The 18100-nt window shown below is 48.2% G+C and overlaps 1 protein-coding gene across 3 annotated transcripts in view; it reads left to right on the top strand.

The window, feature by feature from the left end:
* The window catches only part of LOC144479192 (signal peptide, CUB and EGF-like domain-containing protein 3), a 399824-nt gene that overhangs the window by 299795 nt on the left and 81929 nt on the right, over positions 1-18100 (top strand). For all 3 annotated transcript variants that reach the window (XM_078197827.1, XM_078197828.1, XM_078197829.1), the window contains one exon: positions 8169-8291. In XM_078197827.1, coding sequence (XP_078053953.1) covers positions 8169-8291 — 123 coding nt within the window. The remainder of the gene's footprint in view (positions 1-8168; positions 8292-18100) is intronic.

The raw sequence follows: 18100 nt of genomic DNA on the forward strand, positions 1-18100 counted from the left end.
TGTAACAGGGGTTATTAGTTACTGCCCCTGTAACAGGGGCTATTAGTTACTGTCCCTGTAACAGGGGCTATTAGTTACTGTCCCTGTAACAGGGGCTATTAGTTACTGTCCCTGTAACAGGGGCTATTAGTTACTGCCCCTGTAACAGGGGCTATTAGTTACTGTCCCTGTAACAGAGGTTATTAGTTACTGTCCCTGTAACAGGGGCTATTAGTTACTGTCCCTGTAACAGGGGCTATTAGTTACTGTCCCTGTAACAGGGGCTATTAGTTACTGCCCCTGTAACAGGGGCTATTAGTTACTATCCCTGTAACAGGGGCTATTAGTTACTGCCCCTGTAACAGGGGCTATTAGTTACTGTCCCTGTAACAGGGGCTATTAGTTACTGCCCCTGTAACGGGGGCTATTAGTTACTGCCCCTGTAACAGGGGCTATTAGTTACTGTCCCTGTAACAGGGGCTATTAGTTACTGCCCCTGTAACAGAGGTTATTAGTTACTGTCCCTGTAACAGGGGCTATTAGTTACTGTCCCTGTAACAGGGGCTATTAGTTACTGCCCCTGTAACAGGGGCTATTAGTTACTATCCCTGTAACAGGGGCTATTAGTTACTGCCCCTGTAACAGGGGCTATTAGTTACTGTCCCTGTAACAGGGGCTATTAGTTACTGCCCCTGTAACGGGGGCTATTAGTTACTGCCCCTGTAACAGGGGCTATTAGTTACTGTCCCTGTAACAGGGGCTATTAGTTACTGCCCCTGTAACCGGGGCTATTAGTTACTGTCCCTGTAACAGGGGCTATTAGTTACTGCCCCTGTAACAGGGGCTATTAGTTACTGCCCCTGTAACAGGGGCTATTAGTTACTGCCCCTGTAACAGGGGCTATTAGTTACTATCCCTGTAACAGGGGCTATTAGTTACTGCCCCTGTAACGGGGGCTATTAGTTACTGTCCCTGTAACAGGGGCTATTAGTTACTGTCCCTGTAACAGGGGCTATTAGTTACTGTCCCTGTAACAGGGGCTATTAGTTACTGTCCCTGTAACAGGGGCTATTAGTTACTGTCCCTGTAACGGGGGCTATTAGTTACTGTCCCTGTAACAGGGGCTATTTGTTACTACCCCTGTAACAGGGGCTATTTGTTACTGTCCCTGTAACAGGGGCTATTTGTTACTGTCCCTGTAACGGGGGCTATTAGTTACTGTCCCTGTAACAGGGGCTATTTGTTACTGTCCCTGTAACAGGGGCTATTAGTTACTGTCCCTGTAACAGGGGCTATTAGTTACTGTCCCTGTAACAGGGGCTATTTGTTACTGTCCCTGTAACAGGGGCTATTAGTTACTGTCCCTGTAACAGGGGCTATTAGTTACTGTCCCTGTAACAGGGGCTATTTGTTACTGTCCCTGTAACAGGGGCTATTAGTTACTGTCCCTGTAACAGGGGCTATTAGTTACTGTCCCTGTAACAGGGGCTATTAGTTACTGCCCCTGTAACAGGGGCTATTAGTTACTGTCCCTGTAACAGGGGCTATTAGTTACTGCCCCTGTAACGGGGGCTATTAGTTACTGCCCCTGTAACAGGGGCTATTAGTTACTGTCCCTGTAACAGGGGCTATTAGTTACTGCCCCTGTAACAGAGGTTATTAGTTACTGTCCCTGTAACAGGGGCTATTAGTTACTGTCCCTGTAACAGGGGCTATTAGTTACTGCCCCTGCAACAGGGGCTATTAGTTACTATCCCTGTAACAGGGGCTATTAGTTACTGCCCCTGTAACAGGGGCTATTAGTTACTGTCCCTGTAACAGGGGCTATTAGTTACTGCCCCTGTAACGGGGGCTATTAGTTACTGCCCCTGTAACAGGGGCTATTAGTTACTGTCCCTGTAACAGGGGCTATTAGTTACTGCCCCTGTAACCGGGGCTATTAGTTACTGTCCCTGTAACAGGGGCTATTAGTTACTGCCCCTGTAACAGGGGCTATTAGTTACTGCCCCTGTAACAGGGGCTATTAGTTACTGCCCCTGTAACAGGGGCTATTAGTTACTATCCCTGTAACAGGGGCTATTAGTTACTGCCCCTGTAACGGGGGCTATTAGTTACTGTCCCTGTAACAGGGGCTATTAGTTACTGTCCCTGTAACAGGGGCTATTAGTTACTGTCCCTGTAACAGGGGCTATTAGTTACTGTCCCTGTAACAGGGGCTATTAGTTACTGTCCCTGTAACGGGGGCTATTAGTTACTGTCCCTGTAACAGGGGCTATTTGTTACTACCCCTGTAACAGGGGCTATTTGTTACTGTCCCTGTAACAGGGGCTATTTGTTACTGTCCCTGTAACAGGGGCTATTAGTTACTGTCCCTGTAACAGGGGCTATTTGTTACTGTCCCTGTAACAGGGGCTATTAGTTACTGTCCCTGTAACAGGGGCTATTAGTTACTGTCCCTGTAACAGGGGCTATTTGTTACTGTCCCTGTAACAGGGGCTATTAGTTACTGTCCCTGTAACAGGGGCTATTAGTTACTGTCCCTGTAACAGGGGCTATTTGTTACTGTCCCTGTAACAGGGGCTATTTGTTACTGTCCCTGTAACAGGGGCTATTAGTTACTACCCCTGTAACAGGGGCTATTAGTTACTGTCCCTGTAACAGGGGCTATTTGTTACTGTCCCTGTAACAGGGGCTATTAGTTACTACCCCTGTAACAGGGGCTATTAGTTACTGTCCCTGTAACAGGGGCTATTAGTTACTGTCCCTGTAACAGGGGCTATTTGTTACTGTCCCTGTAACAGGGGCTATTTGTTACTGTCCCTGTAACACCGGCTATTAGTTACTGCCCCTGTAACGGGGGCTATTAGTTACTGTCCCTGTAACAGGGGCTATTAGTTACTGTCCCTGTAACAGGGGCTATTAGTTACTGTCCCTGTAACAGGGGCTATTTGTTACTGTCCCTGTAACAGGGGCTATTAGTTACTGTCCCTGTAACAGGGGCTATTAGTTACTGTCCCTGTAACGGGGGCTATTAGTTACTGTCCCTGTAACAGGGGCTATTAGTTACTGTCCCTGTAACAGGGGCTATTAGTTACTGTCCCTGTAACGGGGGCTATTAGTTACTGTCCCTGTAACAGGGGCTATTAGTTACTGTCCCTGTAACGGGGGCTATTAGTTACTGTCCCTGTAACAGGGGCTATTAGTTACTGCCCCTGTAACAGGGGCTATTAGTTACTGTCCCTGTAACAGGGGCTATTAGTTACTGCCCCTGTAACAGGGGCTATTAGTTACTGTCCCTGTAACGGGGGCTATTAGTTACTGTCCCTGTAACAGGGGCTATTAGTTACTGTCCCTGTAACAGGGGCTATTAGTTACTGTCCCTGTAACAGGGGCTATTAGTTACTGTCCCTGTAACGGGGGCTATTAGTTACTGTCCCTGTAACAGGGGCTATTAGTTACTGTCCCTGTAACAGGGGCTATTAGTTACTGTCCCTGTAACAGGGGCTATTAGTTACTGTCCCTGTAACGGGGGCTATTAGTTACTGTCCCTGTAACAGGGGCTATTAGTTACTGTCCCTGTAACAGGGGCTATTAGTTACTGTCCCTGTAACGGGGGCTATTAGTTACTGTCCCTGTAACAGTGACTATTAGTTACTGTCCCTGTAACAGGGGCTATTAGTTACTGTCCCTGTAACAGGGGCTATTAGTTACTGTCCCTGTAACAGGGGCTATTAGTTACTGTCCCTGTAACAGTGACTATTAGTTACTGTCCCTGTAACAGGGGCTATTAGTTACTGTCCCTGTAACAGGGGCTATTAGTTACTGTCCCTGTAACGGGGGCTATTAGTTACTGTCCCTGTAACAGGGGCTATTAGTTACTGCCCCTGTAACAGGGGCTATTAGTTACTGTCCCTGTAACAGGGGCTATTAGTTACTGTCCCTGTAACGGGGGCTATTAGTTACTGTCCCTGTAACGGGGCTATTAGTTACTATCCCTGTAACAGGGGCTATTAGTTACTGCCCCTGTAACGGGGCTATTAGTTACTGTCCCTGTAACGGGGCTATTAGTTACTATCCCTGTAACAGGGGCTATTAGTTACTGCCCCTGTAACAGGGGCTATTAGTTACTGCCCCTGTAACGGGGGCTATTAGTTACTGCCCCTGTAACGGGGGCTATTAGTTACTGCCCCTGTAACAGGGGCTATTAGTTACTGTCCCTGTAACAGGGGTTATTAGTTACTGTCCCTGTAACAGGGGCTATTAGTTACTGTCCCTGTAACAGGGGCTATTAGTTACTGCCCCTGTAACAGGGGCTATTAGTTACTGTCCCTGTAACAGGGGCTATTAGTTACTGTCCCTGTAACAGGGGCTATTAGTTACTGTCCCTGTAACAGGGGCTATTAGTTACTGTCCCTGTAACAGGGGCTATTAGTTACTGTCCCTGTAACAGGGGCTATTAGTTACTGTCCCTGTAACAGGGGCTATTAGTTACTGTCCCTGTAACAGGGGCTATTAGTTACTGCCCCTGTAACAGGGGCTATTAGTTACTGTCCCTGTAACGGGGGCTATTAGTTACTGCCCCTGTAACAGGGGCTATTAGTTACTGTCCCTGTAACGGGGGCTATTTGTTACTGTCCCTGTAACACCGGCTATTAGTTACTGTCCCTGTAACAGGGGCTATTAGTTACTGTCCCTGTAACAGGGCTATTAGTTACTGTCCCTGTAACGGGGGCTATTTGTTACTGTCCCTGTAACAGGGGCTATTAGTTACTGTCCCTGTAACAGGGGCTATTAGTTACTGTCCCTGTAACAGGGGCTATTAGTTACTGTCCCTGTAACGGGGGCTATTAGTTACTGTCCCTGTAACAGGGGTTATTAGTTACTGTCCCTGTAACGGGGGCTATTAGTTACTGTCCCTGTAACAGGGGCTATTAGTTACTGTCCCTGTAACAGGGGCTATTAGTTACTGTCCCTGTAACAGGGGCTATTAGTTACTGTCCCTGTAACAGGGGCTATTAGTTACTGTCCCTGTAACGGGGGCTATTAGTTACTGTCCCTGTAACAGGGGCTATTAGTTACTGTCCCTGTAACAGGGGCTATTAGTTACTGTCCCTGTAACAGGGGCTATTAGTTACTGTCCCTGTAACGGGGGCTATTAGTTACTACCCCTGTAACAGGGGCTATTAGTTACTGTCCCTGTAACAGAGGTTATTAGTTACTGTCCCTGTAACACCGGCTATTAGTTACTGTCCCTGTAACAGGGGCTATTAGTTACTGTCCCTGTAACAGGGCTATTAGTTACTGTCCCTGTAACGGGGGCTATTTGTTACTGTCCCTGTAACAGGGGCTATTAGTTACTGCCCCTGTAACAGGGGCTATTTGTTACTGTCCCTGAAACAGGGGCTATTAGTTACTGTCCCTGTAACGGGGGCTATTAGTTACTGTCCCTGTAACAGGGGCTATTAGTTACTGTCCCTGTAACGGGGGCTATTTGTTACTGTCCCTGTAACAGGGGCTATTAGTTACTGCCCCTGTAACAGGGGCTATTAGTTACTGTCCCTGTAACAGGGGCTATTAGTTACTGTCCCTGTAACAGGGGCTATTAGTTACTGTCCCTGTAACGGGGGCTATTTGTTACTGTCCCTGTAACAGGGGCTATTAGTTACTGTCCCTGTAACAGGGGCTATTAGTTACTGTCCCTGTAACGGGGGCTATTAGTTACTGTCCCTGTAACGGGGGCTATTAGTTACTGTCCCTGAAACAGGGGCTATTAGTTACTGTCCCTGTAACAGGGGCTATTAGTTACTGTCCCTGTAACAGGGGCTATTAGTTACTGTCCCTGTAACAGGGGCTATTTGTTACTGTCCCTGTAACAGGGGCTATTTGTTACTATCCCTGTAACGGGGGCTATTAGTTACTGTCCCTGTAACAGGGGCTATTAGTTACTGTCCCTGTAACAGGGGCTATTAGTTACTGTCCCTGTAACAGGGGCTATTAGTTACTGTCCCTGTAACGGGGGCTATTAGTTACTGTCCCTGTAACGGGGGCTATTTGTTACTATCCCTGTAACGGGGGCTATTTGTTACTGTCCCTGTAACGGGGGCTATTAGTTACTGTCCCTCTAACAGGGGCTCTTAGTTACTGCCCCTGTAACGGGGCTATTAGTTACTGTCCCTGTAAGGGGGCTATTAGTTACTGCCCCTGTAACAGGGGCTATTAGTTACTGTCCCTGTAACAGGGGCTATTAGTTACTGCCCCTGTAACGGGGCTATTAGTTACTGTCCCTGTAACAGGGGCTATTAGTTACTGTCCCTGTAACAGGGGCTATTAGTTACTGTCCCTGTAACAGGGGCTATTAGTTACTGTCCCTGTAACGGGGGCTATTAGTTACTGTCCCTGTAACAGGGGCTATTAGTTACTGTCCCTGTAACGGGGGCTATTAGTTACTGTCCCTGTAACAGGGGCTATTAGTTACTGTCCCTGTAACAGGGGCTATTAGTTACTGTCCCTGTAACAGGGGCTATTAGTTACTGTCCCTGTAACAGGGGCTATTAGTTACTGTCCCTGTAACAGGGGCTATTAGTTACTGTCCCTGTAACGGGGGCTATTAGTTACTGTCCCTGTAACAGGGGCTATTAGTTACTGTCCCTGTAACGGGGGCTATTAGTTACTGTCCCTGTAACAGAGGCTATTAGTTACTGTCCCTGTAACAGGGGCTATTAGTTACTGTCCCTGTAACACCGGCTATTAGTTACTGTCCCTGTAACAGGGGCTATTAGTTACTGCCCCTGTAACAGGGGCTATTAGTTACTGCCCCTGTAACGGGGCTATTAGTTACTGTCCCTGTAACAGGGGCTATTAGTTACTGTCCCTGTAACAGGGGCTATTAGTTACTGTCCCTGTAACAGGGGCTATTAGTTACTGTCCCTGTAACGGGGGCTATTAGTTACTGTCCCTGTAACGGGGGCTATTAGTTACTGTCCCGTAACAGGGGTTATTATTCGAAAGTTAAAGATAAATCTTTGTTTGGTAAACAATCCTGAAATTTACTCTGGTTATTCCCAACACCATTATTGTACAAAGTAAGAAAGGAAGACGGGTCGGTGTGTAGTACCGTGTGAGGGCTTTGAATTTACTCTTTTTGACCATGGGCACCATATTGTCCTGCTTGCAGTCTAATTGCAGTTCCCAAATCTCCATTGACTTCCTCATAATGAGTGCCGGTGTTTCCCAGGTCTCCTCACCGAGCTCCCCCTACACTCCAGGGTCAGGAACATTGAACACGGGTAGCTGTTTCTTGTAATCCCTTCCAATCATCCAGGCGCATTTACATTGGAAGCTTGCCCGTTGCCTCGTTTCTCTGTCTTTTAGGGGAAGGACATGCTGTTGCAATCTTCCCTCGTGAATACTTTGAATCAAAATTACAATTTGTGAATGTTGCATTTAAAAGCCAAAGGTGACCATTCTGGTGGTGACAATACTATCAATGATCAGAAGGAAGGGGAAGAAGGGAGAGGTCAGAGGTGAGGGAAGAGTTTTTCCGATATCCTCACCAAAGAGTGACCTGGGCACGATGAGGTAACCATGTTTCTGTGGTGATATATTTACCTACATGGCAGTCTGATTGGTCACTGATTTGCTGTGAAGTTGGTGCTAATGCTGTGAAATTTTTTGCTTTTTTCTTCTCTCTTTTCCTACACTTCTCTATATCTTTCTCTCTCATTGCCTCTCTCACCATCTCACTCTACAACCCTCTCTCTCTGCCTCTCTCTCTCTCCATATCTTGCTACTCTCTCAATCTCACTCTACGTCCCTGTCTCACTCTCTCTCGTTCTCTCTCTCTCATATATAAACCTCACTCTCCTATCCCTCACTCTCTCTGTGCCTCCCTCATTCCCTCAATGTCTCTCTTGCAAACTTGTCCCCCTCTCTCCACTCACTCTATTTCTCACCCTCTCTCGATTTTTCAACCTCTTGCTCTCTCTCTCTCAATAAAAACCTCTCTCTCACTCTTCCATCTCTCACTCACTCTCTCTCTGTGCCTCTCTCATGCCTTCTATGTCTCTCTTGCTAATTCACTGTTCGTCCCTCCTCTTTGGCTCCATACTCTCGCTCTTTATCTCTCTCTGACTCTCCCTCATTCTCTCTCTCTCTCTCTCTCTCGCTCTTTGCCCCCGTGTCCCGTGCAGATATTGATGAATGTCGCCTGCACAATGGAGGCTGTGACCATGTGTGTCGGAACACCATCGGAAGCTTTGAGTGCAGCTGCAAGAAGGGCTACAAGCTCCTCACTAACGAAAGGACTTGTCAAGGTGAGTCAAGGTTTTTAAAGAATTGTTTTTATTGTAGCCACTGCAATCTCACCTTTATTTACAATTTTCGCTTTAATTCCTTGAGCTGAGATGTTGCTGTCTGTGAGTCTCGTGGTAAGAGATGCGATCTCAGAAATATTCCTCACACTGAAGCACGGGGCAGTTGTGGCAACTCATCAGTTAATCCTCAAAGGCGGTGTGTTTGGTGTCTGCTGCGGCGATACCGTTATCTGGCACTCATCTGCTGTCTGATAAAACTGATTAGATTTCAGATGTGTGGCTGTTTGCTTCATGTGACAGGCTGGACGGTGAAACAGTTTTGGGGAGAAATAAGTTTTGTTTTTTCAATTTTATTCATTAGTGTCACCGGTAGGCTTCCATTAACACCGCAATGAAGTGAAAATCCCCTAGTCGTCACACTCCGGCGCCTGTTCGGGTACACTGAGGGTGAATTTAGCACGGCAAAAGCACCTCATTAGCACGTCTTTCGGACTGTGGGATGAAACCGGAGGAAACCCACGCAGACACGGGGAGAATGCGCAAACTCCGCACAGACAGTGACCCAAGCCGGGAATCGAACCTGGGTCCCTGGCGCTGTGAGGCAGCAGTGCTAGCCACTGTGCCACCCAAAAGATGACCATTGTGTGAGGGAATCGTGATACGAAATGGGGGTCTGTGGCTGTCCCTCCTCACAGAGAGCTGCTGCGTCGTCCATGTGGGATGAGGCTTATTATTATTCCTGTTGGATATGATTTGTGTCACAAAGCAGGTCAGTCCAGGAACGCTTACGCTGTCCGTGACCTCTGCTTCCCTTTATGAAAGTTACTAAACTGTGAAACAATTTTTCAACTGTTCTACAATCCAAAAATAACATTTCTCAAGCCATGAAAATTCCACTGGTCCAAAGTCCAGTGTTTCTCGGAAGGCTTGGATGGGCACAGTCCAAGAGAGAGAGAGAGAAAGAGTCACTCGGATCTGTGGCAACTTGAGTGGAATCGGTGGAATAATGAAGCACTTTCAGTCGCTGGAGTCAAATCATCCGTGGGTCACTGGGGTCCTCTGGTGGTCAATCATGAATACTGCTGCAGTGTTGGTTCTGAGCTGCAAATACAAGTGGGATGTGTATAATTACAGAGCTTTAAGATCCTGGACTAGTTAAGCCACAAAATAATTTTGAACACCGATACCAAATCGTTGTATACAAACAGCAGTCCAGAATTACACTCATCACCAGAGCCCACAGTCAATCTCTTATTTCCATCAAATTCCATTTTATTTTGGATTCAGTCAACCATTTTCTGATGTTCTCCCTTCACCTTTTCACAAAGAGTCGCACGGCAGTAAGTGGAAGCCCTGGCAAAAAAAAACTAGCCTGGTTCCAGCCCCTTCCCCAACACCTCCCCCCCCCCCCCCCCCCCCCCCCCGCCCCCCAGCCCCCGCCACCCTCCCACCCCCACCCTCACTTATAGTCTGGAGGAGGGACACAAGAACTTGCTGAGGTGACTGATCCACAATCATGTGAAGCGATGTTGCTCCTTTCTGTCGAGAATTGTCCATTTTCTGCTCAGTGCTTTCTGTTAATTGTCCAGTGTATTCAGGGGAGCTGGTTGCTTGTTGAAGTGTGGTGCCTGGGATTGCCAGATTGGGAGATATGTGGTTCCGTGGAGGTTGGATTGACACAACCCCGACTCATCCGGCTGACCTGTGGAGGACGCGCGAGTGCCAGTACTCTGCCGTGTACTCCGCCATGTACTCCGCCGCGTCCTCTGCCAGGATCAACTGGGCTAAGTGTTCCGCACCCCTGGTCGGTCCGTGGCAGATGGACTCCCCCCCCCCCCCCCCCCCCAACTCCCAGAGGAACTCAGGCCTTTCACCTGGAGCAGGACCAGCCTCCTCTATTTGGGAGTCCATCTCTGCCCGACTGAGGAATCTTGGCCGGCGAATTGGCAAGAGCTGGAGGCCAAACCCACCATTCGCCTGAGTCCCTGGACTGGACTGCTCCGAGTGCTGCCTTACAAGTTCTCATCATAAACCAGCTGATCACCTCCATGCTGTGGTACCGGCTGGTCGCTGTGACCCCTCCCTGTGATTTTGTCACAAACTCATCAGAAAGGACCCTTCCGGCCTACAGAGGGATGAGGTGTTCATGCCATCAGCATGGGCTGATGTCGAGCCAGGTTCGCAGAGCTGAAACCCCCATGTGTTAGTCTACTCAGCCACTTTAGGCTCAGTGATGTGGAGATGCCGGTGTTGGACTGGGGTAGGCACAGTAAGAAGTCTCACCTTTAAGGTGAGACCTACCTTTAAGGTAGGCACAGTAAGAAGTCTCACAACACCTTTAACCTGGCCTTGTCAGACTTCTTACTTTAGGTTCAGATCATTGAAGAATATAAAGATACACCAATGAGTGAAATAGTGAAGAAAACTACAAATGCTGGCAATCGTGATGAAGAAACGGGTTGGACACACACAACAGCATCTGTACAAAGAGAAGGGCAGGTTCTCCAGGCTTGCCTCCTCCATCAGAAGACTAATAGTTTCCAAAATCTGACTGAACTGTCGTGTATTCAGTAATTGTGTTTATATTAATGTACAAACCAGCATCCTTTAAAAAGTACCGGGATGAACAATTGGCACATCAGAACATTCCGGGCTATGGGCCAAGTGCTGGCAGATGGTAGTTCAGGTCTTTCTAATGTGTTGGTGCAGACTCGATGGGCCGAAAGGCCTCTTCTGCGCTGTATGATTTAGTTTATTTCTAAATTTCCGTCAGGATTTAATAAATTGTCACGATTAAATGATGAATATAGATGGTTTAATTTGACTTTACAAGTCAAACGTAATTAATTCTGGACAGATATAGGGCAGGATTTAACACTCCCAGGCTGAGGGGAAAGGACACATTAAATCTAGCAGACAGACCCTGATGCACCATCAATCGAGCATAGACTAGTTTGTATGCAAGAACAAATAGGCTTTTATTAGCAAAAGACTTGGAGCACACCCATGCCGATGAACTGGTCCAGACTGAGGCAGGGGGGTGGGGAGCAGTCGCCTATCTCCCTGGACCGGGGGGGGGAGGAGTCTCGGGTAGGGCCGGCAGGGATGTGTCCAGGCATGTCATATATACAGGTAATAAGCTAACAGTGGTTTACCACAGACCCCCCCCCCCTCCACCGGGCTCCTCTTGCAGTTTTAGCAGTGGCTGGGTGGCAGCTCTTCCATCCTTGGGCTAGTGAGGCCCACTTAAGGGCCTCATCCTGCCACCACCAGGGTTAAGCCGCTGGCAGGAGAGACCCTGGCCAAGCAGCCCTCCCGGCAGGTTTCCCCGCACAGGCTGGATGGTAGCCAGGGGAGTGTCCCACCTTAACCCATGGGTCCATTGCAGGGTCCCCTCAAGTTTAATAGCCCCCAGGTTCCCTTCCCCCCTCTCAAATCCCAGCTCCCGCATGACCCCCCCTTGTTCCCCCACCCCCAAACATTTCTATAATTCCGATCCATCGTTGAAAGCTTCCCTGAGTTCCAAGTGCAATGGCGTTAGAAGTCTCACAACACCAGGTTAAAGTCCAACAGGTTTATTTGGTAGCATAAGTGCACTCACCTGAAGAAGGAGCGACACTCCGAAAGCTCGTGCTACCAAATAAACCTGTTGGACTTTAACCTGGTGTTGTGAGACTTCTTACTGTGATCACCCCAGTCCAACGCCGGCATCACCACATCAAGTGCAGTACCGGCAGTGGCCACAGTGGCACTGCTAGCATGTGAGAGCTGCTGGCTTCTGATTGGTCAGCAACTTTCTGAGGCGGAGCTTCCTGTCCTTGAGGGGCAGAGACCCACCACCCAATTGGGTGGGCTCACCGCTGGGGGGGGGGCGGTCAAGGACAATGGAGCCCTGTATAATTTAGTCCATTGGGTTAATCTATCTGTAAATGGATTACTGTGAGGTGCATTGGAGCACTGAGAGAGATCCATTGTGCAGTGTCTCACTCTGAAAGTACTTGCAGCATCTGTTCCCCCAATATGAGGATTCCCAGCCTCATGCCCCAGAGGCCAGGCCTAGGTAAGCTGCTAATGCTGTTCTTTCCCTGATCCTTCACAATCTTGATGTGGAGATGCCGGCGTTGGACTGGGGTAAACACAAAGAAGTTTAACAACACCAGGTTAAAGTCCAACAGGTTTATTTGGTAGCAAAAGCCACTAGCTTTCGGAGCCTTAAGCCCCTTCTTCAGGTGAGTGGGAATTCTCACTCACCTGGAGAAGGAGCTTAAGGCTCCAAAAGCTTGTGGCTTTTGCTACCAAATAAACCTGTTGGACTTTAACCTGGTGTTGTTAAACATCTTACTGCCTTCACAATCTTACCAGCTCTCAGTATATGTGCAGCGATATTGGTTGACGAACCATGTAGCTCTGTAGTTCTAAGCTTGACAACATTGGACTTTGTAACACGTGGATTATGAGTGTTCCGGTCACAAGGGCAGCACAGTGGTTAGCACTGCTGCCTCACAGCGCCAGGGACCCAGGTTCAATCCTGGCTGTGCGTCACTGTCTGTGGGGAGTTTGCACGTTCTCCCCGTGTCTGCATGGGTTTCCTCCGGATGTTCCGGCTTCCTCCCACACTCCAAAGATTAGGTGCATTGGCCATGCTAAATTGCCACTTAGTGTCAGGGGGATTAGCAGGATAAATACATGGGGTAGGGCCTGGTTGGAATTGTTGTCGGTGCAGACTCAATGGGCCGAATGGCCTCCTTCCGCGCTGTAGGGATTCTATGTTTACACCTGTGATTCAGTGATGTCTGCAATGTTTTTTGGCGTATCTTCACACACACACTGCTTTTTCCTTTGGGGAACAGTGGAGGGAAGGATTTCCGTGCTGATTATCAGCCCGTTGAACCAATTTACAAACTCTTCCTGGGGTCAACCAGTCCTGGCATAGGACTCGAGCCCAGAGTTTTGGGTTTAGTGGTAGGGAGGCTACCCACTGTGCCACAAAGCCTCCCACACGTCTGCAATGAAATTATATGATTCAGATGATCACAGTTGATGTCACAAAGTATCCTCCACAACTTTAAAGACTATCGCAGATCGTAAAATTAATCAATCTACATTTCAACCAGGCCAGCTTTTTAAAACAAACTTCCAACCTCTGCTTACTTGCATTTTACCAGTTCTGATCCTTCTCTAGATTAGAGGGTTAATGCTTACAATAAAAGCAGTTTGTACAACGCAGTTAATACAGAGAGGTTGTTCGTACTGACCACGGCTTCAGATATCAAGGGACGCAGGTTGGAGTTGGAGATAGAATGGTAAATGAGCTGGAACATTTTCACACACGGGCAATAGATAGGGGTAAATAATATGAACGAGATACGTTTTGCGAAGTCAGATAGTACAGATTGTGCTGAGTGAAAAAGAGACATATACATGTGCAAAGGTGTGCTGTTTAGGTGCATTGGCCATGCTAAATTGCCCCTTCGTGCCCAAAGATGTGTAAGCTAGGTGGATTAGCCATGGTAAATTTAAAGTTTATTTATTAGTGTCACAAGCAGGCTTACATTAACACTGCAATGAAGTTACTGTGAAAATCCCCTAGTCGCCACACTCTGGCGCCTGTTTGGGTACACTGAGAGAGAATTTAGCACGGCCAATGCATCTTTCGGACCGTGGGAGGAAACCGGAGCACCCGGAGGAAACCCACGCAAACACGGGGAGAACATACAGACTCCGCACAGACAGTGACCCGAGCCGGGAATCGAACCCTGGTCCCTGGCGCTGTCAGGCAGCAGTGCTAACCACTGTGCCACCGTGCCGCCCTCAGGACCTGGGTAAGATACTCTGTCAGAGAATCAGTGCAGACTTGATGGGCTGAATGGCCTCTTCTGCACTGTAGGGATTCTACGATTCTATATCACCAACTTGCAGTTGTCTAATACGCTGAGCATCATAACATTTTCCCATGTATTTCAGAGGGAAGAGAAGATTTAAAGAGAGATGGACCCAGGAGCAGAGGATTTACCATAGGGCTAGAATGAAGGGTAGAGATTTAAAAGACTGGATAACTAAAGGGTGCAGAATTTAGGTGGGAACTAGATGACGGGAGGATTTGGGATAGGAGTGGGCCGAGAAACAAAGGGTTTAGAAGACAAATGAACCAATCAGTAAAGGAATAAGTAGCAAGATGGACAGAAGATTCGGGGTACTTCACCCAGTCAAAAGAAGAGGTTTGTGGAGAAGCAGGTATGTAGCAAAATAAAACAGTTTAAGGTGGGAGTTCAACGTTCAATTCCTCGCATCTGACATTGGACATTTTATTGTGACTAAACTTCTAACAGTCCTTGGCACAGAAACAGAACTGGTTCTGTTCCAAAGGGATCAGGTACTTGGCCTGCAGAGAGTGTTTTTACAGTAACAGGTAATCTTATCACCATGCAGTCACATCATGGCACTTATCAATCGTACGCGGCTCTAATCTCTACAGGTTTACAGTCACGTAGACATCTTTCAGTACTCCTCTGGCTAAAGGCATTTGGGGTGAAGCCAATATCAGCGAGGGGCGGCCAGAGATTATCAGTGAGTCACTGCCATGATCTGTGAAATGATTCAGAACTATGCTTTTGTTTGCCGCAGAAATAAAAAGCCAGGAGCGTGACAGATAAATGTTCAGGGTGAGTGCAGCCTGGGTTCGCTGTTGCCTATTTAAAGGTTTACTAACTCCACGGACCAGGCTGATGAAGAGCTTGACAGCGAAAAAAGTAGGAAAAGGACATTAAAATTATACAGCTGTTTAGGAATGGAATAATTATTTAACTAGTTGGGCCAAACAAGCCTTCAGACCCTGACCCTGTCCCTATCTGACCCTGTCCCTATCTGACCCTGCCCCTATCTGACCCTGCCCCTATCTGACCCTGTCCCGATCTGACCCTGTTCTTATCTGTCCCTGTCCCTATCTGACCCTGTCCCTATCTGACCCTGTCCCTATCTGACCCTGTCCCTATCTGACCCTGAGCCTGTCCCTATCTGACCCTGTCCCTATCTGACCCTGTCCCTATCTGACCCTGTCCCTTTCTGTCCCTGTCCCTATCTGTCCCTGTCCCTATCTGACCCTGTCCCTATCTGACCCTGTCCCTATCTGTCCCTGTCCCTATCTGACCCTGTCCCTATCTGACCCTGTCCCTATCTGACCCTGTCGCTATCTGACCCTGTCCCTATCTGACCCTGTCCCTATCTGACCCTGTTCTTATCTGTCCCTGTCCCTATCTGACCCTGTCCCTTTCTGTCCCTGTCCCTATCTGACCCTGTCCCTATCTGTCCCTGTCCCTATCTGACCCTGTCCCTATCTTTCCCTGTCCCTATCTTTCCCTGTCCCTATCTTTCCCTGTCCCTATCTGTCCCTGTCCCTATCTGTCCCTGTCCCTATCTGTCCCTGTCCCTATCTGTCCCTGTCCCTTTCTGTCCCTGTCCCTTTCTGTCCCTGTCCCTATCTGACCCTGTCCCTCTCTGACCCTGTCCCTCTCTGACCCTGTCCCTATCTGACCCTGTCCCTTTCTGTCCCTGTCCCTTTCTGTCCCTGTCCCTTTCTGTCCCTGTCCCTATCTGACCCTGTCCCTCTCTGACCCTGTCCCTCTCTGACCCTGTCCCTCTCTGACCCTGTCCCTATCTGACCCTGTCCCTTTCTGTCCCTGTCCTTATCTGTCCCTGTCCCTATCTGTCCCTGTCCCTATCTGTCCCTGTCCCTTTCTGTCCCTGTCCCTTTCTGTCCCTGTCCCTTTCTGTCCCTGTCCCTATCTGACCCTGTCCCTCTCTGACCCTGTCCCTCTCTGACCCTGTCCCTATCTGACCCTGTCCCTATCTGACCCTGTCCCTATCTGACCCTGTCCCTATCTGACCCTGTCCCTTTCTGTCCCTGTCCCTTTCTGTCCCTGTCCCTTTCTGTCCCTGTCCCTATCTGACCCTGTCCCTCTCTGACCCTGTCCCTCTCTGACCCTGTCCCTATCTGACCCTGTCCCTATCTGACCCTGTCCCTCTCTGACCCTGTCCCTCTCTGACCCTGTCCCTATCTGACCCTGTCCCTATCTGACCCTGTCCCTATCTGACCCTGTCCCTTTCTGACCCTGTCCCTATCTGACCCTGTCCCTATCTGACCCTGTCCCTCTCTGACCCTGTCCCTCTCTGACCCTGTCCCTATCTGACCCTGTCCCTATCTGACCCTGTCCCTATCTGACCCTGTCCCTCTCTGACCCTGTCCCTCTCTGACCCTGTCCCTATCTGACCCTGTCCCTATCTGACCCTGTCCCTATCTGACCCTGTCCCTCTCTGACCCTGTCCCTATCTGACCCTGTCCCTCTCTGACCCTGTCCCTCTCTGACCCTGTCCCTATCTGACCCTGTCCCTATCTGACCCTGTCCCTATCTGTCTATTTCTGACTCTGACCCTTCAATTAATTCTTCCATCAGAAACACATTGTTCGGAATTTTCTGACTGTTCGTGCTATCGAATCTTCCGGTTCTGCCGAAGGCACACCCCGCCCCCGCCAAACCCCCCCCACTGCGGGTATCCCGGTGAAGGGCGGGGAGGTGGGGGGGGCGCATTCAGCAGAAAATCATGTTGAGAATGGCCAATGGTGGGCCTTCTGCGATGCCACGAAACATGTTTAGGATGTGTGGAAATGGGTCAGATATATCTATAGAATTTGCTGCAACAACCTTCCCCAATCCAATTCCACAAGCTTAATCTGCTTGGCTTTGTCATAGAGCTCAGACCATCCTCTATATTTTTATAAAATACCTTCATAGCTAACTCCAGTTTAAAAACTGGATAAATGCTTTAAAATGACTGAAACCACGCCTGGCTCTGACTTTCAAACAAGAAAATATTCCAGCAGCATCAGAGAAGGTGACATCTTGTTATCTCTGAAGAGAAGATAATGACTCTCTGAGCTGCACAAACCAAATTCCAAGGCAATTGTACAAAGGCCATATACATTTCCTAAGCCAGGCCAGTGGAGACTATTCTGCTAGGACAAAGGACCCTTCATTAATTTTTTTAAGAATTTCAGTCTCAAGAATCCAGACAAAAGCCAACGTGGAGAGGTGGGGGTCACATGACTGTACTAGCTGGGAGAACCAGTTATATTGTCTTCCTATACTGACAATCAGTCTGTCAGCTCTCATCTAGCCAGCTGCAGCTCAGAACAAGAGTCGAGACCTTCAAGTTTTTAGGTGTCCAGATCACCAACAACCAGTCCTGGTCCCCACATGGCGACACTAGAGTTAAGAAAGCCCCACCAACACCTCTACTTTCTCGGAAGACTCAGGAAATTTGGCATGTCAGTCGAGGGTTGAATGCCTGACTCCCATCTACATTCTTTCGACTGGAAGTTCTGAACTTCTATACCATTGTCTGCAAGACCAATTCATCTTTCTTTGCCTATCCCATTGTGGAAGTCATCTCCAGTAAGTGAGTTTCTAATCCACTGGAGAAATGAATTACCCAGCATCTGTTTTCAACCTGCTTTCCTGTATGAAGCAATACACCATTAGATTTTCATTCTGGACTCACTGTGCTCTTTGCCCTGTTAATATCTGTTTCTCGATCCCTCCTCTTTCATTGTACAAATGAAATAGAGACTATATTGATATCTTATTCTCGGGTTTGGGGGAGTACGAATAAACTAACCCTCTGATATGATTTGATTTGATTTATTATTGTCACATATATTGGTATACAGTGAAAAGCATTGTTTCTTGCGCGCTACACAGACAAAACATACTGTTCATAGAGAAGGAAAGGAGAGAGTGCAGAATGTAGTGTTA

The sequence above is a fragment of the Mustelus asterias genome, chromosome 25 (assembly GCF_964213995.1).
Source record: "Mustelus asterias chromosome 25, sMusAst1.hap1.1, whole genome shotgun sequence".
Taxonomy (NCBI): Eukaryota; Metazoa; Chordata; class Chondrichthyes; order Carcharhiniformes; family Triakidae; genus Mustelus; species Mustelus asterias.